Here is a 24,948-nt window from a genome sequence, read left to right as displayed (position 1 = left end):
ACAGTTTCAGACATACAGATATTCTATCACACACAGCATTATACATTAAGATAGATCTTGAAATGTTCTTTTTGACCCCGAGTATCATGCCCTTCCTCTTGAATTTGTCATTCCAGCATAGTAAATCATATGATTGCATGCCTCAAAATGACCAATTCCCATTCATTTCAGTTCATCCTAATGTATTCCATTTAATTTTTGATGGCTTCTAGTTTTCTTAGGCTCGGGCTTCATGCATTTCACATTCTGATTCTCACGGGAGATTTGTAGCTGTTTCTTCTTGTCTTAGTCCAGCCCCCTCAGCAGGGTGGTGCCGTCCACATCATTAAGTCTACTCTGCTTTGAGGAGGCGACGCTTTCCCATGCATATTTTGAGTGCCTTCCACCCTGAGGGGCTTACTTTCTGACACAGTGTCAGTGTCCCCCTGTTGTTCATAAGGTGTCAGTGGCTAATCCCTCAGAAGTTGGGCCTCTTATGCCTTCTTTCTGGACTCTTCTTAGTCTGGGAATGCTAATGAAGCCCGTTTATAGGTTATCCTGCTGGTATTTGAAATGCCCGTGTCAGAGCTTCCAGCATCTCAGCCACACACATCACCACAGTCCAACAAACTGACAGATGACTGGTGGCAGGTATAGGTGAAGCATGGAAAATTTAGAAATAAATTGGAATTATATGGCATCACCAGTCGACAAGCTGTTAATAGGATACCATTAGTGAGCAGAAGACATGGCAGTGCTCCTAAAGTCAATGTCACTCTTGCTTATCTCTGACATTGACTGAGCAGCTAGTTGGGACGTTCTTGAAAAGTACACTAAACTTTCCTGTGTTTCCACACCTCCTCACCAGGAAATGATAAGCTCTGTTGATTATCTGTTAGGGGATATTTGAAAAGCTTAATTAGGCTAACATTTAAATCATCCCTTTAAAATGTGCTTACACTAGCTGTCTTTTTTACATATCCCAAGGGACCTCTTCAGACACGTACATCAATCAGTCCATAAGCAAGTGAGTCTGGAGAGTTCACGGCATGCTCACTACAAACATTGTGTTCTAGCAACAGCCTCACAGCGGGCAGATTGGTGTGTGGTGGTGAAGCTTTTACCTATGATGCTTCCTTTCCCCTCCCCCTCCCTGTACCATCACAGGCCAGAAGCCAGGCTTATAAAGATTTCCTGAAGGAAGAAGAAAGCCGGAAGTTGCAAAAAATGAAGGCTGAACAACGCCGGAAGGTATTCACGCGCCTTGACCAGTCATTGCCAATGATTTGCTTGTGGTACAACATCATTGTGTTCTTCCGTGATCAAAATCTCAATGAACTGGGCAACATTTGCTCTGTGAGGTTATTGTGATTGGAAACTATCTTGCCAGCAACAAACAGCATTAGCAAGTATATGCAACAAAATACTTGACCTTCAACATTTTTCCTTTGCTTCAAAAATTTTTTTTATGAGTTAGATGAAAAGTTACAGAGCAAAGAAGGTTTCCATTCAGGAATTCATGCTCATTGTTTTGTGACCTTGATTGCAATATAACAGCACCCTTCCCTCGGCACCCTTCCATGACACCCTTCCCATGGCACCCTTCCCATGGCACCCTTCCACGACACCCTTCCCACGGCACCCTTCCCTCGGCACCCTTCCCATGGCACCTTTCCATGACACCCTTTCCACGGCACCCTTCCACGACACCCTTCCCATGGCACCCTTCCCTCGGCACCCTTCCATGACACCCTTCCATGACACCCTTCCCATGGCACCCTTCCATGACACCCTTCCCACGGCACCCTTCCCTCGGCACCCTTCCCATGGCACCTTTCCATGACACCCTTTCCACGGCACCCTTCCATGACACCCTTCCCATGGCACCCTTCCCTTGGCACCCTTCCATGACACCCTTCCATGACACCCTTCCCATGGCACCCTTCCATGACACCCTTCCCACGGCACCCTTCCCTCGGCACCCTTCCCATGGCACCTTTCCATGACACCCTTTCCACGGCACCCTTCCATGACACCCTTCCCACGGCACCCTTCCCTCGGCACCCTTCCATGACACCCTTCCATGACACCCTTCCCATGGCACCCTTCCATGACACCCTTCCCACGGCACCCTTCCATGACACCCTTCCCATGGCACCCTTCCCACAGCACCCTTCCATGACACCCTTCCCATGGCACCCTTCCATGACACCCTTCCCATGGCACCCTTCCATGACACCCTTCCCATGGCACCCTTCCATGACACCCTTCCCACGGCACCCTTCCCACGGCACCCTTCCATGACACCCTTCCCACGGCACCCTTCCATGACACCCTTCCCATGGCATCCTTCCATGACACCCTTCCCACGGCACCCTTCCCACGGCACCCTTCCATGACACCCTTCCCATGGCACCCTTCCATGACACCCTTCCCATGGCACCCTTCCATGACACCCTTCCCACGGCACCCTTCCATGACACCCTTCCCACGGCACCCTTCCCACGGCACCCTTCCATGACACCCTTCCCACGGCACCCTTCCCACGGCACCCTTCCATGACACCCTTCCCACGGCACCCTTCCATGACACCCTTCCCACAGCACCCTTCCCTCGGCGTCCTTCCCACGGCATCCCTGGGCTTATTGTTTGCATTTATCCTTCCTCCTGAATCCCATTCTGCTTTCTGAACTTATCCCTAAGGCTGCCCTTTGGGTCCTGAGTGTAAATTGTTCTAGAAAGTACATTCTCCCCTGGCATTCTTGTTCACCTCAGAGGCCTGCATATAACGTTGCCCAAAATTGAGACACAAAGGTAAGAAGTTCCGTTCCTGGCTTGAAGGGTTTCTAAGAGACATGATGTCTGGGGTCCCTCGTGTCTCTGTGAAGCCAGTAAGCCTTGTGGATTTTACAGATTTCTGATCTGCAAAATCAACCGCAACCCACCCCACTGTCGTGTCTGGAGGAGAAGTATATAACATTGCAGAGAATGCCCTAAACAGAGAGGGCATAAGCATCAGATCAGGTGCACAATGCTGTGACGCTGGCTCAGCTGGTCACCTGACAGTGATGTATGTATCGGGGCTGTAGGTATGGTGGTGTGGGTTATGCGTCGAGTTGCTAACCAAAAGGTTAGTGTTTCCAACCCACCAGCTGCTCCACAGGAGGAAGATGAGGGTCTACTGTTAAGGAGATTTAAAGTCTTGGAAACTCAGAGGCAATTCTATTCTGTCCTATAGGGACACGAGTCAGAATCACATGATGGCAGTGAATTACGTATGTATAGTGAACATGTATAATAATATACCATATGTGTATGCACATAGGTGAGATGTTCCAAATATCTTGAGCAATGGATTTCAGACAAATGAATGCAGGATTTCCTATGTGGCACTCCTCATTAGAATACTAAATTTTTGGTGTCAAAACTGATAGCATTGATTGCTGTAACTTGATGGTCAGGCCTAGCCTTGATCAGGTATCAGGCACCATCAGAACAAAAAAGTCTTACCATAGTGAATGAGGGTGGGGGTGCAGAGTGGAGACCCAAAGCCCATTTGTCAGTCACTGGAGATCCCCTTGCAGAAGGATCTAGGGGAGGAGACGAGCCAGTCAGGGTGCAATGTAGCACTGATGAAAAATGCAACTTTCCTCTAGTTTCTAAATGCTTCCTCCCCTTCCCCCCAACTATCATGATCCCAATTCTACCTTGCAAGTCTGGTTAGACCACGGGATGTACACTTGTACAGATGGGAACTGGAAACACAGGGAATCCAGGGCAGATGATCCCTTCAGGGCCAGCGTTATGAGTGGCAATACTGGGAGGGTAGAGGGAGAGTGGGTTGGAAAGAGGGAACTGATTACAAGGATCTACATGTTACCTCCTCCCTGGGGTACGTACAACAGAAAAGTAGGTGAATGGAGACATCAGACAGGGAAAGATATGACAAAATAATAATTTATAAATTATCAAGGCTCATGAGGGCGAGGGGAGCAGGGAGGGAGGGGAAGAAATGAGGACCTGATGCCAGGGGCTTAAGTGGAGAGAAAATATTTTTTGAGAATGATGAGGGCAATGAATGTACGTATGTGCTTTACACAATTGATGTATGTATGGATTGTGATAGGAGTTGTATGAGCCACTAAGAAAACGATTTAAAAAAAATAGAAATATAGACTTGGAACTCGGAAGATGACCAGTGATGAGTTCCCAGGTTCCGTTTCATTTAAGATCCTCTGTGTAAGCAAAGTAAGTTCTTAAGCTAGTGGCTGTTGTTGCTAGGTGCCCAGTCTGTTCTGACTCATAGCGAACCTCCCACGGAACAGAATGAACCCCCAGATGGTCTTGCTTCATCCTCACGGTCCTTGTCGTGTTCAAGTGCATTGTTGCAACCACCGTGTCAACCATTTAGTCAAGGGTCTTCCTCTTTCTTTCTGTTTGGTCATTTTACTAGGCAGGGTTTTCTTTTCTAGGGAATAGTCTCTCTTGGTAACATGTCCAAAGTACATGAGACAAAGTCTAGGCATCTTTGCTTCTAAGGGTCCTTCTGGTTGTACTTCTTCCAAGACCGATGTCTTTGTTCTTTCGTCAGTTCATGGTACTTTCAATATTCATCAGCGCTATAAGCCAAATGCATCCATTCTTCTTCTCTTTCCTTTTCCAATATCCAACTTCCACAAGCAATGAGGCAATTGAGAATAAAACCCTGGCTTAGGGACGCCTCCGTCCTCAAAGTAGCCCTCGTGCTTTTCAACCCTGTAACGCTGCCTTGCCGCGCAGATGTACAACTAGTTGGAAGCCAAGGTCTTTTCAACATCTCCCCCATTGTTTCCTCTTGCCGTATTGGTGGTTGATAAATCTTGTCAATACTTCTTCCAGAAGGCTTCTCAAACCTTGATTACACAATTAACTGGAATTCTCATTCTCATTCCAATATTCCTTTATTTGATTTAACTTATTACATTTTTATATCTTTACACCAGAAAGATGCATTGAGGGCAATTATTAGAAAAATCCCATTTTGAGGTGGCTCATAGATGTATACCAATTGTTGCTACTGCAAAATTGCCCCTTTAGTGCTCCCCTCCTCCCAGTAGTGGCTAATTCTTTCTTGATCAAAATTTCACCCCGCATACAATGTGAATAGCTTTGTAGTTGAGCAAACTCTATTTATTTCTTGCATTGTAGGTTGTCATTAAATCATTGAAAGAAATTATGAGGTATAAATGTCCTTCTTTAAAAGATACAATGTAAAGAACAGAGAAACCATAGGGTATCCTTATTGTTTGATGATTTTTCTGAAGTAAATAATTTATGTTTTGATAAAGGCCTTGTATTGAAACCCATACTTAAATACTCCCTCATGTACTGCCAGCAAGTCTAAACAGGCTCGTAGTGACTCCCGTGGGTTTTCTGAGATGGTAACTGTTGATAGGAGTAGAAAGCCCAGTCTTTGTTCAGTTTCGAACTGCCGACCATACAGAACACAGCCCAACTCGTAGATTTTAGTAATTAGAGGTAGAAGATGTATAGTTATGATGTGCTTTCAGAAATGACTCATAAGTAGCATGAAAGAGTTGATTTATTTCTAAGAGCTTTTGGTTAATAACAAGTTCTAAAGATTTTGATACTGAGGAAAACTGTTGTGAACTCTATTGACGGTATGATTTATCTGAATTCTCACATAATTTTTAGTGCATCTTGAAGCATGTTTTATAAAGTTTTGAGCATATATATTTGGAATGTGAAACACATTCTCTTTGTGAAATGTTTCATTTTTCTCTGTGTTTTCCATTCCAAGTATATACACAGAGCAGTCTACTTCCTGTTTGACTCCTTTACTTCTGTTCAATCCGGAAGAAATCCACTGACAGTATTCCCCATTGGGCGTAGGGTCTGCAATGGCTTATAACTTTATAGATTTACCTTAAGAAAACGGGAAAGCTTTTGATTATGATATGGAGCCATAATAAAAAAATAAAACATTTCCCCCTACTTATTTTGAAGTTCTTCATATATTTTTATTTTATGTATTCAAAATATTTTTGTTAAATTCTTACTCTCTGCTAGCCATTGCCCAAAGCATTGGCTTCCTTCCAAGGTAGCCCCTCTTGGTCATGTTTTCATGATGGCTCATTTATTCTGATCTATGGCCTCTGACTTCCGCAGCCTTCCACTTCTTTGGTCTCTGAAGACAGTGGTTTCTTCCTTAGCAAGGTTAACCTCTCAGTATTTCATTTGTGATTCAGTTCCATCTTGCTTCTTCCAGAAATGTATTTATAGTTCATTTTGTTACTCTTCAATACATTCTCTATTGGCTACTTCATTTTTTCCCTGTTCAACAAACATGTTCATTCTTATCAGTCTAAAAATCAACACATGGACCCTTTCCTTGATTCTGGTATCTTCAGAGATGCTGCCTTTTTCTGCCTCTATCAAAATTTTAAATAAGGGAGGGGGAGAGAGAGAGAGATGAGAAGAGGAGAGGAGAGGAGAGGAGAAGAGAAGATAATCTTATATAACCACTTTTTTATTATGCACTCCATCACTCATGCCTTACGGTCTGGTTTATTTACACATGTGTTCTTATGGAAACTTCTCTGTAAGGGCACTGTCCCTGATAGACATTCCGTTCTATGGTGGTTTATAACCCACATCTCCTTGTGGCTCTATAGTACTACTAGACACCACATAGAGCTTTCCTTGTTCAACTTTCATTTATTATCTTATTCTGGTGGCTCTTCCTTAGAGGAGTATCCACCAACATTCATTCATCTGTTAATTCATTTGCCCATTCGATCAACAACCATATACTGACTACCTGTTATGTGCTGTACCCTGCACACGGTGCTAGAGACACAGTTAAGAGCAGGATAGGCAGGTCCCTACCCTTCTATTTTTCTGCCGGAGCACTAAAAAAGTAGAATGAGCGAAAAGAGACAATGAAATAGAATATTGCGTTTTTACTTCTTGTTGTTGTTGGGTGACATCAAGTCAGCTATGACTCCGAGTGGCCCTATGTATGACAGAACAATATGCCTTCCAGGCCCGCAACATCCCCACAATGTTCACATCCATCGTGGAAGCCAGGTGTTCCCTTGTATTGCCTTCCCCCCACGTTACCAAGCACGATGTCCTTTTCCATAGACTGGTCTCTGCTAATAACATGTCCAAAGTATGTGCGATGAAGTCTCACCACCCTTGCTTCTAAGGAGTGTCCGGCTGTCATCCCAGATGTTTGCTTGCTCGTTGGGCACTTTCAGTATTCTCCCTCGGCACCACAATTCAAATGCATGGGTTCTTCTTCTGTCTTCTCTCTTTAGTGGCCAGACATCACATGCACATGCATATGAAAGTACCCTGGCTTGGGTCGGTGCACCTTAGTCCTCAAAGCAACATCCTTGGTTTTCAACACTTTAAAGACTTTAAAACCTTTAAGTGTTGAACCCGTGCAGCAGATTTACCCAGTGCAATGTGTCATTGGTTTCCCCGACTGCTGATTCCATGAGTTTTGACTATGAGTCCAAGCAAGATAAAAATCCTTGACAACGTCAATCTTTTTGCCCCTTCTCATGATGTTAGTTTCTATTGGTCCGTGAGTTGTGATCCATACGGAAGGCTGCAATCTTGATCTTCATCAGCAAGTACTTCAAGTCCTCCCCATTTTCAGCAAGCAATTTTGTGTCACCTGCATTTTATAGGTTATCAGTAAGCCTTTCTCCAATCATGATGCCACACTCTTCTTTAATTAGTCCAACTTCACTGATGATTTGCTCAGCATACAGATTGAATGAGTCTGGTGAGAGGCCACATCCCTGACACACACCTTTCCTGATTCTAAACCATGCGGCATTCCCTTCTTATGTTTGCAGAACTGCCTCTTGATCCTGGTACAGAGTCCACATGAGCCCAATTAAGTGTTCTGGAATTCCCATTCTTTGTCTATAGCTTGTTATGATCCACACAGTCAAAGTCTTTGCAGCATTTTAATTTAGTAGTGATTAATACAAATAACAAATAAGCTGTGTTATGCTGTTAACTCAAGAGTGGTGTATAAAATACTATTGACTGCTAATTTTGTCCAGGAATTCTAGAGTAACAGAACTAGTTATATTTGAGAGAAAGAGTTCAGCATTAAGGTCTGCTAAAATATCTATTTATAGTTTACAGGCAAGCAATACACACCCTAAGAAATGTCCTTTTCAACTGATGGATTAATTGTTACTTTAATCTTTAATCCAGTATGCAATAGATTATATTATAGAAGTTAATTATATTAGAATGTAGTATGGAACAATAACTAGATTAGTGATTGGCCAAACAACTGGAATCATTGTCTAGCCAAGTTGACACATAAAATTAACTGCCACACCTGCCCAACATCCATTACTCTGTATTCAACTCCGAGCTTTCCTCCTATGTCTTCATTATTATTAAGTATTGATTAGTGTTGCTATGATAGACATACTCAGGTAGATGAGTTTAGCAAATAGAAATTTATTCCCTGACAGTTAAGAGGCTGGATGTCTGGAGTCAAGGCATGAACTCTAGGAGAGAGTTGCTATCTCAGTGCTGGTTCTTGGGGAAGATCTTGGTCATCAATCTTCCCTTGGACCTTGGGGTTTCTGTCACAGGGACTTCAGGCCAAAGAACATGCTCAGCTTCCAGCTCTTGCTTCTTGTTGGTGGAAGATCCCTCTCTCTCCTTTCATGTTTTGTAAAACAAAATGTCACTCAGGACACATTGCAAGCAAACTCCCATTCAAAGTGATTGGCTTATTGCATCAGATGACATCATGGAGATCATTGCATAACTGTCAAATCACTGAGAATCATGCCCCGTTGAAACAGAGATTGGGGTCACAATGACATCAGGCGGGCTTCCCCTTTGCAAGTCGTGTGTTTGAAAGGAGATAAACACCACTTCCAGACCCAGGGTTTCAATCACAAATGGATTGACTGTTCATGAGTGTTACCTTGTCCTTGACTAGTGTTGGTTCAGCTTTGGACATATGATGTAATTCCAACCAATGAGATTAACAAAAGTCTGCCTGTTAGTACGCTTTTATTAATATGAACTATATGAGCCATTCCATTTTGTAGTATTCCACTTGATTTCTTTTCCCGTCTGATCTGAATACTTTCCTTACTGGCCTTTTTATATGACCATTTCTTTTTTCCACCACGGATTTTAACTTCTCTGTGTCGTTTGGTTTAAAGCAGATTTTTAGTGACAAAAATGTCTGGGATTTCTTTTAGCAAGTTTCATAATTTCTTTAATAGGTAGATTTAATAGTCTTATTTATTGGGATACCTCATGCATGGGCAGGTACTCTGGCCATCTAGGTTACTGTTTATCTTTTCTTTCTTGTTTTCTCTTCTTCATTTTTCAGGTTCTTTGATTGCCTTTTCTCTGCTCCATCGACTTACTACTCTATTTGAACTATTTTAGTGTTTATCATAAAGTTTCTTAATATGTGCATGAACTTACATTTTCTTAAACTTCTAGAATTTTGCTGCTCAGTGTGGCAGCCACAAGCTAGCTACAGCTGTCTCTTTAAATTTAAATTACTTAAAAATCTGAAAATGTATTTCTGCAGTCATACTAACCACATTTCAAGTTCTCAGTAGCCATTGTATTGGGCAGCACAGAACATCATCAGCATTAAAGAACATTTTATTGGATAGTAAACATCCATTTTTAAAAATTATTAAAGGAAGACACATCTTACCATTCTACTTTATTTTTTTAATATGTGGGTGGTGTATATGACTCTTATATACCTAAATTATTTAGACATATTATAGCTTTTGTGTTAATCTGTCCTAACAGTTTCTTAATTCTCTAGTTTTCTTAGACTGATTGTTATATTGCCCGGATCATTCTTTGAGAGAAAGTCTGTGGGGTTGTAGATATGCTGAACCGCTGTATGACAGTCAGTTTGCCTTCAATTTGAATACTGTTTTGCTTAGAGGAGACTGCAGTTTCCCACCCCCAAATTTGATTCATTGTATTTTAATATCCAGTGTTATTCTCGAGTATGCGGTGCCAGCTTGGGTTCCTTGCATCGATCGCTAGTGTGTCTCTCACTGGGATTTTTTTCTTTGTTGCCTCTTTCCCATTTACCTCCCTTCTTCTCCTCCCTCTCTTCCACCCTCCTTCTGCTCCTTCTTTTAAATACCACACTGTTTCTGTTGTTGTGTTGCCTGCCCTACCCCCTGCTGTGGAGTCCTTTCTGACTGGCAGTGAGCCTGCTGGACAGAGCAGACGTGCTCCCTAGGGTGTCTGAGGTTCCATGGGAGTAGACCTCCTCGCATTTGTTCCTCCGAGTGGTTGATGGGTTTAAATCGCTGACCTCGCAATTAGGAGCCCTTTCATTGCCTCGTGGTTTTAGGTGCCCTCACATAGTTTCTGTCTCATCGCAGCCCTGTGTATGAAAGAGAACAGAACACCACGCAGCCTTGCTCCAGCCTCACACTTGTTCTTACATTGCAGACCACTGTTGCAGCCACTGTGTACATCCATCTTGCCGCCGAGCTTCCTCTTTCTTTCCGCCCCTCTACTTGACCATGCCGTCTTTGTCCAGAGACTGGTCCTTCCTGATAACGTGTTCTAAGTTTGTGAGACAGAATCTCACCATCCTTGCCTCTTACTATACTTCTTCCAAGACATTTGTTTCATTTCGTTGGCTGTCCATGGTGCCTTCAATATTCGTTGCCGGTATTGCCTTGGGTTACTCTTTAGACGATCAAAACACATGTCTCTCTTCAGTTTAGGGCAATTTCTGTTTTACTTTTGAGTTCCTTCTCCTTTGTAGTCTCTGTTCTCCATTTCTGAGACAACTATCAAATAGATATTAAAAACTTTCTATCTCCTCTCTTTGGCTCTGAATTGCTTACTTAACTTCCTATATTTTTGGGCCATTTTCATTGCATTCTGAGAGTTGCCTGTAGCAAGATCTTGCTCACTGAGTTATTTTATAACTTGTCATTCTGCCGTTTGGTACCTAGATTGAATTTATTTATTTACCAAGTCTGCTGGTCTACTTTTTCATAACTGTTCTGGCATACAAATGCAATGTTGTTTTAGAGCTTCCCATGGATGGTACTTATGCAGCCACAGAAAAACTTAGGGAGCACAACTCTACTTGATCACATGGGGTCGCCAGGAGTCAGAGTTGATTTACTTGTGTGATAGTCTGGGTCCTTTAGAGAAACAAATCCACAGAGACTTATATGTATAAGAGAGAGTTTTATATAAAGGGTAAGTGCACATCAAGAAAACATCCCAACCCAGTGCTGCCCAAGCCCACAAGTGCAACATTAACCCATATGTCTGACACCAATACACAAAGTCCTCCTCCATCTCACAAAACACACACTATAACACTGACTGCAGGAGGAAAGCTGAGTCAGTGAGCGTGTAAGCATCTCAGCGCTGGCAGTGGTCTCCACACAGCTGCTCCAGCACCCAGGGCTGCTTTGGGGTAGGTTCATGCGTCTTCTCCTCAGGGACATCTTGCAGGAAGTGAGCCTTGCCAGCTAAAGCAGGGAACTGGCTAAGGCAGCTGCACCCTGGTCTGACCATCACAAAGCAAGAGACCCAAGAACTAGAAAGGCTAGGCTCACGGAGCCATTTATCCCTCCGCCCTTCAATTAACCCCCACATATGTTTATCAGCCAGGTTGGCTTAATAAACTAACTAACTAACTCAACTCGTAACTGGTTGTTTATTAACTATGGTTTTACTTTTCCATTAAGTTTCATCTCCTGTGCATTGCTTTCTCCAATGTTTGGTGATTCCTGTTATTCTCTTATGTCTATTTGGGCATGCTTCCAAATGAGGTATGTTAAGGTCTGGTGTTTCCGGTGTGGTAGCTTCTAGTTCTTCTTCTTTTGTTAGAAAATCAATAATTTTATTGGGGGCTCTTACAGCTCTTATAACAATCCATACATCCATTGTTTCAAGCATATTTGTGCATATGTTGCCACCATCCTTTTCACAATATTTTCTTTCTACTTGAGTTTTTGGTAACAGCTCCTCTTTTTTCTCCCTTCCTCCCCCATCCTCTCACCTTGTGAACCCTAGATAAATGATAAATTATTGTTATTTTCATTTCCTACACCATCCACCCATGTTTCTGTTGTTTGTCCCCCTGGGGGTGGAGGTGGGGTAGTTATACATTGATCATTGATATCGGTTTCCCCTTTCTCCCCCCACCTTCCCCTCCCTCATGGTAGTGCCACTCCCGTTACTGTTCCCGAGGGGTTTCTCTTCTGTGTCCTGGATTCGTGTGTAAAGAGCTCTTACCAGTGCACATGCTCTGGTTTAGTTGGATTTGTAAGATAGAACTGGGGTCATGATAGTCAGGGGACAGGGGAGGGCGCATTAAAGAACTAGAGGAATGTTGTATGTTTCATTGGTGCTATACTGCACCCTGACTGGCTCATCCCTTCCTTGTGACCCTTCTGTGAGGAGATGTCCAATTGCCTACAGATGGGTTTTGGGTGTCTACTTTAGACCCCCTTCTTTGCATCAATATGATTGGTTTTTTTTTTGGTTTTTTTTTGGGTCTTCTGATGCCTGATACCTGATCCTATTGACACCTCATGATCACATTGACACCTCATGATCACACAGGCTGGTTTGCATTTTCCATGTGGACTTTGTTGCATCCCTGCTAGATGGCTGTTTGTTTAACTTCAATCCTTTAAGATTCTAGATACTATATCTTTTGATGGCTGGACACTATGAGCTTTTTTCCGCACATTTGCTTATGCACCCATTTTATCTTCAGCAATCTTGTCGTGAAAGTGAGCATCACAGAATGTCAGGTTATTAGGACAAAGTGTTCTTGAATTGAGGGAGGACTTGAGTGGAGGCCCAATGTCCATCTGTCTGCTTTCTTAATACTTATCCTATAAATATATGTACATCGACCTACATCTCTATCATTATATATACATATATTTACATATGGACATGCCTGTATTTAAAACTCTATACATGTCTTTTGCCTCCTAGCTCTTTCCTCTATTCCTTTCCTCCCGTCCCACTATCCTGTTTGACTTCATTTGGCTCTCAGTAATTCCCTTGACTACATTGCTGTTGATCAAACCCCACCAGGCATTCTATTTCCTCCCTCCCCTTCCTTCCCCCCATCGATTTTAGGTCATTTGTGTTCCCTTGTCCTTGGGTTTGTTTGCTCTTGCTTCTAGTTCTTCTTATCACCTGAGCAGGACCAGGAACATGAACCTCTTTCTCTACCCACCACTTTACACATTTGGTGGAGTCCTGATGATGCATCAGGTAAACTTTAGACTGTTTAACACGTGGTCCAAAGTTCAAACCCCCAGCTGCTCCACCAGAAAAAGATGAAGCTCTCAGCTCCAGTAACAATTTACCATCTCAGAGAGCCTGTAGAGTGTCACTGAGAGCTGGAATTGACTTGGGGGCCATGAGTTTGGATCTACACCCTTGATCATGCCAGGACTTCCCACACAAAACAGAAATATGGAAAGGGCATATTAAGCCATTGAGACATTAAGATGACCCATTGGAGAACTGCATTGTATAACATAGTAATTCATGCCACCATATCACACATGTGTTCAACAGTACATCTTGTACTACAAGAATAAAAATAAACTTTTGGGATAGAGAGAAAATTATCACAAAGTACATTTTTAAAGTATAGGAAGAATAATTTATAAGGCACGTTGGAAAGTTGTATGTAAGATCACATCATAGCTTTTAAATCTTGTATTAAACAGTGAAAATACACCATGTTTAATTAATGAATTTAGAATAAGAACAAAAGAAAATAAAGTAATTAAGATAAAAACAAATATTAGTCATAAAACTTGAAGAAACAGATGTTATAAAAAAAATCCAACAGCTTGTTCTCTGATAAGGTCAACAAAATAATCAAATCCCTAGCAAGCCTAATCAAGAAGAGATTAGTCAAAATGCCGATACACAACACTAGAAATCAGCAGCTATCACCACAGATTTGTGGAAGATTAAATTTATATTACTATAGGTAATGCTATGCTAATACATCAAAATTTGGATTAAATGAGGGATTCTCTAGGAAAATATTAAACACCCCCAAACGAATCAAAGAATGAAATACATAAAAATGAATGAAAAGGCAAGTGATTTAAAGTTTTCTGAGAATCACTTTCTCATAAAAAGCCATAAATGGGTGATTTTTCATTTAAAGTTACTTTACATCTTCAAGGGAAAAACATTTTCCCCCAGGATTTTACACATTGTTTCAGAGCAAGAAAAAAAACGAAACACATTAGAAATAATTTTTTAAAATTCCTCTCCTATGATGTCACAATCTGTTAATAGTCGCAAACACAAACAACTAAACTAATTTACAGGTCGAACAGTCTCACAAATATGAATGGAAATCTGAAAGAAATGTCTAGTTAGTGGACTTCACCTCCTAAATAAAGATTTACCCAGGCAAAGTAGATTTATCCGCCAGGAACTCCAAGATGGTGAGCTGTCTATGAGGATACGTTTTATATCTCACCCTATAATGGGATGGGGGATGAAGAAAAAAAATCATCTCCAGTTGCCAAAAAGTATTTGGTAATTTTAACCCTGCTATAAATTAAAAATGTAATTCTAAAAACCTTACATAAACTGTGGATAAAAAGATATTCTTGAAATAAATACGTATATTCTCTTAAACAAATGAACAACATTATGCTTGGTGCAGGAATTTGAGAAAAGGGAACAACAGAATGATGCCTGTTATTTCTACCATTAATCAGCATCACTCTGGAAATGAGTGTTTCCCCAAATTCCTTGTCGAAAACTATTTTAAATTTAAAAAATTAATTATTGATATTGCATGGATCAATGCTTGGAAATTGTTTTGGGCTAACCTGTCAAAACAAAGCAAAAAATGACCATAAAAGAGACACTTTGCTTATTATTAGAACTAAGAAATAGAATTATCATCACTTATGGATAAAAGTAATTTGCTTGTATGACCCTAGAGAATCAACTAGACACTGATGAGAACGACCATGAATGGAACATGACTAGATGGAGTTCAATAAGGGTTGTTTACTTTGTAGGCAAATGAGGTTCAATAAGAAAGATCTGTTAAAATAAGTATGGACAGATTTCAACAACATTGCAAATACCAGCAGACATTGATTAGACATCGAAGTGGGAGACAAGATCTCATATAAAACCCCTCAGCCCCTGGGGAAGAAAAATACACTTCCCTAGGATACCAAAAAGTCAATCCGAAAAAAAACGTAGCGATAGATGGTATTCCTGAGTGGTAAATTCAATATTGCAATAACTACAATTCCTTCCAAGTTGATTTGTGATATTAATGCAATTCCAATAAAAATTTCAGTAGAGTTTGGTTGAGGTAATTTGAAACATGATTTCCAAATTTCAACTGGGAGAATAATCATGAGATTAAATAATAAACTTTAGAAAAACACGAATGAGAAGTTCTGGGTGTGCACTATTCTCTAGGGAGAGGTGTTGTGGAGTCTCACGTGCTGCTGCTGGTAGGGAGAAAAAAGGAGGGGGTTCCTATTTGACCACATTTGGTTATTTGACAAAAATGCGAAAGTTTTCTGAGTGTTAAAGGACACGCTCTACTTGCTCCTGAGTTTAACACCTTTATGCTGAGGAAGTCAGCAGGCATGCCCCCTAGGTGTGTGTGTATTGATTTAAAACATGACATTGATGTGAGTTTTGAAACATTTTGTTCAGTCACAGAGGACTTGAAGGCTTGGAAGTCTGGGCTACGTGAGCCGTTAAAGCCAGGTTTAAATGGCGCAAGGCTGTGCTCACATGCCTGGAGACAAGCAAAAGGCAGGTTATGAAACGGAGTCTGGAAGGGCTTTAACTCCCCTCCTCCTCTTCACGTTTGCTGTGTGTTGCTTTTTCTCTGGCATCATGTGCCAAGCACAGGGGGTGACGTTTATTTACCTCAGGCCAACATCTCTAGGATTAAGTGGAAAACAGCAACATTAAGATGTGACCTGAAGTGACCATAAATTATAATCTGTACATATAAGTCAAGACACAGAAAAAGCCATCCTGAAATATTAAAAGAGGTTATCCCTGGGTGAGGACTTTTATAAGCAATTATTATGTTTTCCTTTATCGTCTCTGAATTTTATATTGTTACACAGCCAATAAGCAAATAATTGGTGGGGGAGGGGGAAGGGACATGTGTTGTTAGTTTAAGTTAGATGCTGGTTGATAGGAAACATTTTTTCATAGAAAAGATAGAGCTTTGGTTTAGTATTATTGTATTCAGAAATCTGCTCCTCTTTATATTAAAATGGCAGAACTAAAAAGAACTAGGCAGGAGAGACTTTACCCCATCCTTTTTTTTTTTTTGCTTGTTTGTTTAACTTCCCTACTTGACCCGTCAGTATGGCCTTCCTTAGATTTGGGTTTGGCTGGTCTCCCCTTAAATTTTGGGTTGTCCCCATCCAGTCGTGGCTGAGAAAGTGAAACCCAGCAGATTCCATTAAGAAAAGAGTGAGTTGGACTGGAGCAATCACCAGAATGGGGGAAATTGCAGGTGACAGCGCTGCTAGAAACTTAACCTAGCTCTTAGGAAACAAGGCCATTAGCTACCTGTGCAGCAACCCAATCTCTTGCCCTGTCCATGCTGGGCAGAGTCAGAGACAGCAGCTTTCCACTCAAAGGTGAGAATTAACCATGCCACTTTGAATGGCCTCATCAGTCCTGCCCATAATCCAGTCTCATCCACCAGGCTCCGGAAGAGCCCACCAGGCTTCTTCTGAGTCTCCTGTTCCTGGGTTTTTAGTCTTCCTTGTTTGCATTCTGGACATCGCCCCGTACCACCTAAATGTAAAATAGTCAATTCTGTTCCAGTTTTGCTTCCTCAGCCATGACTGAACTGTTTGGCACTGGTTCGTTAGAAGCCCTGCTGTTTGCCTTTCTTCCAGTTCTTTATAGACAAAGTTCCCTTTGTTGTCTAGGGGTGGGGGGAGCAACACTACTCAGAAAGTCATAGAACCAGGACTTGTCTAAACTCCCCCTGACCTCCAAAGCCATTGACCTTCTGTGTGTGCAACTCTTTCCCTGCCTCCATTTCCATCTTCGTACTCACTCCCCTGGTTGACTTGAGAGGATGCCGTCCCCTGGGACATGTTTGTCCTGCCTGGGCATGGGTACTTTGATGTTTACATAAAGCAGTCATGCTGAACCGTTTCAGAACATACCCCACTGGGATTCAGGCATGATTTGGAAATGACCAGCTCAGAGTCTTCAAGTGCAACATCGAAGCTTACACTTTCACCCGGGGCTCACCGAGCTCTCACGCAGACTTCTGCAACCTGTGTGTAGTGTGCATGCCCTTCCATAAAAGAGCCCTGATTGGACCGAGACAGAGCGATGCTCACACCCACTGGCAGGAAACAGTGAGCTTGGGCTTCTGTCTTACTTTCCTAGGGCTGCCTTACCAAAACATCACCGAGTGGGTCGTTTGAAAGGACAGGAATTTATCTCGGAGAAGGAGCCCTGGTGTTCCTCGGGGCAAGATGGGGCTGTCTGCTCACTATGGGTCAAAGTCAACTCCATGGTGATGGGTGTGTGGAGGCTAGAAACCCAAATTTGGGGACTCAGCAGGCTTACATTCTCTCTGTTAGGTCTACAAGACATGTTTCACGTCTTTTTCAGATTCCTGACAATCCTGAATAATTGTGAGCATTCCTTGGCTTATAGGCAGATCCTTACCCCATGTGTGCTCCTCCTTTGGGGGACTCTGTTTTGGTGTCTGTTCTTCCCTTTTGGAAGATGCCACTCAGAAGAGATGAGAATTAGGGCCTGTGGGAGTCACCTAATCTGGTGTCAATTTAAGGATTAAGAGTGTAGGGGTGGAGTCTAGGCTGTCAATCTGGAGATAGCCAATGAGACTTCTGTGTGGGCATGGCCTTCTCCTGAGAATTCTGGGAACCTGGTACTTCCTCCTTGGAGGCAGAAGATACCTGTCTCCACCTGCTACACCCTGGGAGACATTGCAAAAGACAAGCCACATGGACGTAACCAGACTTCAGAAGCCAGAGAAGCCATAGAGAGACCCCTGCCAGCGCTGAGATGCTTACAATACCACTGGATCCAAAGACTTTCTACCCACTGGCTTGTGATCATCCTGAATTTGGCTTCATTGCATGTGTTTCATGAGTTTGAAGAGGACTTGATGGATTGATATTGGACCTATGGACTAGTATAAGATTTATGGCCTTGGACTGGACTGGGTTGGGATGTTTTCTCAATGTTCAATTCCTCTTATAAAACTTTTCAATATAAAACTCTTTCCTGCACACGTGTGAGTTTCACACATGGATTTGTTTCTCTAGTCTACCCGAACTAACACAGGGCCCACCCTAGCCCTTTAAAAGAATGAAGGGTGCAGTATTGGAAGAAGTACAGCCGGAGTGCTCCTTGGAGTGTGATGGCGAGACCTCATCTCACATACTGTGCACATGTCAGGAGGGACCAGTCTCTAGGGAAGGCCATCATGCTTGCTAGAGTGGAGGGCCAGGGAAGAAGACGAAGACCTTCAACAAGATGGATGGACACGTTCAAACCTAGGAGTAATTGTGAGGCTGGGGCAGGACTGTGTGACGCTTCGTTCAGTTGTACAGAGGGTCACCGTAGTTGGAACCAACTTGATGGCACAATGACAACAACAACTGCCTCTTTCTAACTTCAAAGGAAAATCTTACTTCTCCAAACCAGGCCACCTTCACCAGGGCAGGAGTTCAGGCTTCAACAAGGCAATCCACATCAGGTTCTAGAGAGGCACCACTCTCTGGGATTCGCCCGAGGCCCTCAAGCCAAGCCACCCCTCTCCTGACAAGAACAGCACCAAGAGGACAAGCATAGGGACAGGCACTGCGGGTTTGTGTTTATCATAAACCGCTTGGCCAGTGTTTACAGGAAACTGACCCTCATCTCCCTAAGATGATGTTTCTTTTATAATATCAAGTAACCCTTCCTGTATCGAACTCAGTCTCAACTGTTGCAAGCTATGTGGATCAACAAGTGATAAGGCAAACACTCTTCTGTTGGTGTTTCATGGGCATGTTGAACAACCCAGCTGAAAGCCAAATTCCTGGCCTTTCATCGCTTCATAATGTCAGGGGAGGTGTGTCAGGGGAGGACTGCACCCCCTACGTTTATCCAGGGTGGAAATCTTACAGACGTGGATTTCCATGGCACCACTAGGTAGAAGCAAACCACCAACCTTTCAGTTAGTGGTCGTGCCTAAACTGTTGGTGCCATCCAGGCAGCCAGGCCTATTTGCCCCTGATTTCTCTCATTTGCATTCCTTCCCTCATAGTCTCACACGATGTCTCTTGAATCGGTGTTCAGCCACACATTTCGTTCTGTTTTGCATCTAGGCTGTTTCTGGATCGCTTTCCCTCAATATACTGTGACTGGCTTGGGGGTGCAGCCCCGTGTGATTTTTGTCTTCATCTCTAGCATGAATCCATGTGTCTGAGGAATGATTAGTGCTTAATAGATGTATGTTGAGTGGAGGAAGATTTGACGGTGTCTCAAATGCTGTGTGTAATCCTCCCTCCTGTATAATGTGATTTGATTCTCTTCATGCGCAAAGCTCAGTCCTTGGACCAGAGCACCTTATTTTGTATCTTTCCAACTAGATATTGCACTTCTGCATGAGAACACTGCAGATGAACCAAGATGATGCTCGGAAGGCAGTCAGCCACATCTGCAGTGACTGTCAGCTTGGCAGAATAAATTAATTAGCTTAAATGATCCATGTTGGTACCAAGGAACAGCCAGCCTTCCTTTAGTGAATATGGCACGTTGGGTACAGGGTCATAGAAATCCTGACTGTGGCGGTGCCAGAACCCACGGCCACCACCTGCAGCAGCCTTCCTGCGGGAGCGTGTCTCAGCAGCCACACCCCCTCTCCCTCACCTTCTCTGTTTTCTCCTCGCTCTTGCCCTAGCCTCTGTATTCAGATGATGCAAGCTGATTTCTTCTCTTCCTCATTTCTCCTGCCCCCAGCAGTTGTCAGCTTCATGAAAGACAACACAGACCCAAGCGAAAACAACAAACAGTGGCCGTCAAGTTGACGCTGCCTCATGGCAGCCCCTGTCAGAGCAGAACGCTGCTCCGTAGCCTGATACTTGGCTGGCTTTTGGGGGCTAGAGTTCCAGGCCTTTCTTTCAAGGCACCAATGGCTGGACATGAACCCTTAACCTTTCATTTCACTGTCAAGCTCGTAATAGACATGAAAGTATTTTTAAGTGAATTATTTAAAGAATTGTTGAATTGGCCCAAATATCATAAATAGTTAAATCTTTGATAATACTATAAACATAGTCAAATATGTCTGGAAGCTAAGTTACCTCTTCCTAAAAGTCAATCAGGATGTCAGAAGTGGACGATTTAATAGTTTCATCTTTAATGTGAAGCAAATAACCTCCTTGACGTAATCCACAAATTCGGTTAGCACCAGAAGTAGCTAGTCAGCAATCGGTGGGCACCTCTTCTCAAAGAAAGAGAATGTTTCAGAAGCAGAATTGCAGTCTAGAATCGAGTCGAGTGTTTGTACGTCCCTGTGAATTTATCAGGTGTAAGATGCTAGAGAAATATCAGGAAGTGGTGTGTGGGACAGTCCTTAGGAACCAGATGACACTGGCTTTCTGTATCAGACATAGTTGTGTCTGCCCGGAACTTTATTTTCTCTGTGTCTGTTCTTCCCAGTGACCTAAGATCCTGACTGTGCATGTGGGCTTTTTAATCTCACAATTTTACACTCGCAGAGAAAATTTGTTTGATGAAGCGCTACCCAGTTATGTGGGAAAATAATTTCATGTGGAAATGGTATATAAGTGAAAGTTTAAAAAGAGAAATATTGCACCAGCTAAAGTGAACTGTGTCATTGATGTCGGGGGTCTTTTTAGGTAATCGTGCTAATTGAAAACCCTGTTTGTAAACTTGTATTCTTCCCAGAGTGAATTATTGGACTTCAAACGACAACAAGAAGAAGAAGAAAGAGCCCAAAGCCAACACACTGAACATAGGAGGTATAATGTAATATAAAATATGTCCTGTTCTTTAATATACCACCTGTAAAGATTTTGAAGTGTTTTAGGGAAACATGGTATATTGAAATGCCTTTATAATCCATATTACTTTTTAAATCTTTATTAATTGGGATTTGGGGTATCTGAGTGAGATACCAATTGCTATGTATTACACACATGCACACAATAATCAGTTTCTCTAGCTAGGTGACATTGTAAACTCACATTAGAAAACAGAATCACGCCCTTCAGTTGTACATTTCTGTAGGTTATATGACTGTGCCAGGACAAAGCATTCTAATCCTTTGAGAGGATGCCTCACCACCATTAATGTCTAACAATAATTGCATTTGTATTCAATTATGAGTCTGTTTATTCAGTAATGTAATTCATGTAGATGGTGACATGCTCATATTTTAATATAAAAACTCAGAGAAAAGGTACCATTAAAATTGCTCCACATTGACTAATACATGGGTGTATGTGTGGGTGAAAATCTTAAAATGGGATAATTAAAAAACGTTACAGTGTCTTCTTCCTAATATCAGACAGAATTCCTCAATGCTGCCTAGGAAACACCTTTATTGCGCTGATGTTAGGACAGTGCCGGTACCCACAAGATTGGCTCTCATTATTGTTCTAGGCTTTTCTTAGAGTGCACTGTGTGTCTTAGGAGAATTTAATATAAAGGCCTTTTGTGATTGAAGGGAGGAAATTCTTCTTTGGAAAATGAATAGGCTCTCCCAGGTAGGTGTCATTTCCAGTCGTTGGTGCATATTTTATAATGCGGTAGTTTCCTTTTATGAATGAAAGTTTTGCACGGAAGTTCCAAGGGTCCCATGTAAGGGCTGTCACTCAGAATGTGTGCTCCGGTTCCTTTGAATGGACCACTCAGCTTCCAGATCTTGTCAAAATGGTCTGAAAATGTCAAAAATGAATTTACATATTCTTCTGTGATGACAAGGAGTATTAGAACTCTGGTATGTAAGTTAACGTATTTTGCGGGGTAAAGTTGGGTCATTACTACTACCTATTTCTTTTGTATGTTCAGGATAAAGCTAAGGGCAATGAAAAGTCCACAGGAGTCAAAATACCCCCTTGAGTCTCTCCCACCCAAATTTGGAGACCATCTCTAGAACGGATATGTGGAATTGAACGCCAATGACAGAATACCTGATGAGCTGTGGGAAGACCTCAAGGCCATCATTCAGGAAGAAAGTAAAAGTCATTAAAAAGACAGAAAATACGTAAAAGTTCAAAATGGATGTCAGAAGAGATGCTGAAACGTGCTATCAATCATAGAGTAGCTAAAGCGGGTAGAAGAAAGGATGAAATCAAGTGGCGGAATAGAAACTGTCGAGGGGCAGCTTGAGAAGACAAAGCCAACTATTTTAATGAAATGTGCAGGGACTTAGAAAAGTGAAAGGGAAGAACATAACTGAGATGTATAGAACTCAAGAAGAAATTCAAGCCTTGAATTAATATTTTGAAAGATTCTATAGGCAAAACATTGAATGATGCCAGAGGCATCAGAGAAGATTGAAATGATGCTCACAGGCTTGTACCAAAAGGAACTAGTCGGCAGTCCACCATTTCTGGAGGTAGCATGTGAGCAAGAACCAATGATGCTGAAGGATGAACTCCCAGCAGCACTGAATGCACTAGCCAAAAGTAAGGCTCCAGGAATTGACAGAATGTCCATTGAAATGTTTCAGAAAGCTGAAGAAGCTCTGGAAGCACTCCCTCATCTATGCCAAGAAACTTGTAAGACCGCTTCCTGGCCAGTTGGGTAGAAGAGACTCATATTTGTGCCATTACAAAGAAAGTGAGCCAAGAGAAAGCTCAAACTATAGAATGATGTCATTGATATCTTACTCAAGTAAAATGTTGCTTAAGATCATCCAACAACGGTTATAACAGGACATTGAAAGGGAGTAACCAGAAATCAGGTCAGATTCAGAAGAGGACGTGGACCAAGGGGTATCATAGCTGGCGTCAGATGGATCTTGCCTCAAAGGAGAGAATACCAGAAAGATGTTTACTTGTGCCTCATGGAGTGCGCGAAGGCATTTGCCTGTGTGGACCGTCATAAACTATGGATGGTCTTAAGAAGAATATAAAGTCCAGAACATCTCATTTTGCTCATTCAGAACTTGTCCACGGACCAAGAAGCAGTTGTGAGAACAGAACAAGGGGATATACTGCATGGTTTAAATCAGGGAAGGTGCGCGTCGGGGTTGTATCCTCTCACTATACTTTTTCAATCCATATGCGGCAGAACTCATTAGAGAAGCTAGATGATATGAAGATGAATGCGGCATCAGGATTGGAGGAAGACTTATGAACGACCTGGGATATGCAGATGACACAACCTTGCTTGCTGAAAGCAAGGAGGACTTGAAGCACTTGCTGATGAAGATCAAGGATTGTAGCCTTCAGTGTGGATTACAACTCAGTGTAAGGAAGACCCAAATCCTCACAACTGGACCAAAAGGCAACATCGTGAAAAAATGGAGAAAAGGTTGAAGTTGTCAAGGACTCTGTCTTACTTGGATCTACGTCAGTGCCCATGGCGGCAGCAGTCAGGAGATCAAAAGACATGTTGCACAAGACCTCTTAAGAGTGTGGAGATGTTATCAGGAGAGATCCGTTTCTAGAAAACGACATTGTGCTTGGTAGAAAGTAGGGGCAGCCAGAAAGAGGAACACCTTGCACAAGATGCATTGACCCAGTGCTCAAACACCACAATGAGTGTGAGGATGCTGTAGAACCAGGTGGTGTTTCCTTCGGCTGTACCTGGGGTCACTGCGAGTTGGAACTGATTCTATGGCACTTAGCTACAACAACCGTCAAGTTGATTGAAAATCATAGTGTCCCTATAGAGTGATTCTCAATCTTCCTAACTCTGTGACTCTCTAATACCGTTACTCATGTGGTGGTGAGCCCCAACCAGAAAATTATTTTCATTGCTACTTCATCACTGTAATTTTGCTACTGTTTACTACTGTTATGAATCCTAATGTAAATATCTGATATGCAGGATGTATTTCATTGTTATAAATTGAACATAATTAAACATAATTAAGGCTTAGTTATTAATCACAAAACAAGATATATAGTGAAATATTTATGTGTTTTCGATGGTCTTGGGCTACCCTTGTGAAAGGATCGTTCAACCCCAAAAGGGGGTCGCGGCCCACAGGTTGAGAATCACTGTCCTATAGGGTTTCCAAGAGCCTTTATGAAAGCACAGAACCCTCACCTTTCTCTTGAAGAATGACTGATGGAATTGAACCTTGGACCTTGTAGTTTTATCCGACAGTGTCCCCAGTGCCCTATTTGGTATAAGCCTTTACCATGGAGTTAATTTGACTCATAGTGACCTTATACAGGGTTTCAGAGGCTTTTAAAAATCTTTAAAATCCTTATCATATTCTCTCAATGTGACTGGTAAGTCTGAACCATCAACCTTTTGGTTACTAGTCTAACTCTTTCCAAGTGTTGCAACTTGGCTCAATCTTTCTCTCCTTAAAAGACATTCCATTCTGTTGAAGGGATCAGGTATCATCAGAAAAAAAAATCATATCATAGTGAATGAGGGGGCAGTACGGAGTGGAGACCCAAAGCCCATTTGTAGGCCACTGGACATCCCCTTACAGAAGGGTGTCAGGGAGGAGACCAACCAGTCAGGGTGACATGTAGCAAAAACGAAGCATACAACTTTCCTCTAGCTCCTAAATGCTTCCTCCTCCCCCACTATCATGATCCCAATTCTACCTTACAAATCTGGCTAGACCAACGGATGTACACTGGTACAGATAGGAACTGGAAGCACAGGGAATCCAGGGTGGATGATCCCTTCAGGACCAGTGGTGTGAGT

General features: G+C 42.4%; 1 protein-coding gene across 2 annotated transcripts in view; it reads left to right on the top strand.

Moving 5' to 3' along the window:
• Positions 1-24,948, top strand: part of EPSTI1 (epithelial stromal interaction 1) — a 152,081-nt gene that overhangs the window by 111,689 nt on the left and 15,444 nt on the right. The window contains exons 8-9 of one of the 2 annotated variants that reach the window (XM_075563030.1): positions 1,147-1,230; positions 20,995-21,068. In XM_075563030.1, coding sequence (XP_075419145.1) covers positions 1,147-1,230; positions 20,995-21,068 — 158 coding nt within the window. The remainder of the gene's footprint in view (positions 1-1,146; positions 1,231-20,994; positions 21,069-24,948) is intronic. The other variant, XM_075563031.1, reaches the window with a different exon arrangement.

Source organism: Tenrec ecaudatus, chromosome 11, assembly GCF_050624435.1.
Source record: "Tenrec ecaudatus isolate mTenEca1 chromosome 11, mTenEca1.hap1, whole genome shotgun sequence".
Classification (NCBI taxonomy): domain Eukaryota; kingdom Metazoa; phylum Chordata; class Mammalia; order Afrosoricida; family Tenrecidae; genus Tenrec; species Tenrec ecaudatus.
The sequence above is the reverse complement of the archived record's forward strand: the minus strand, read 5'-3'. Positions and strand labels throughout refer to the sequence as shown.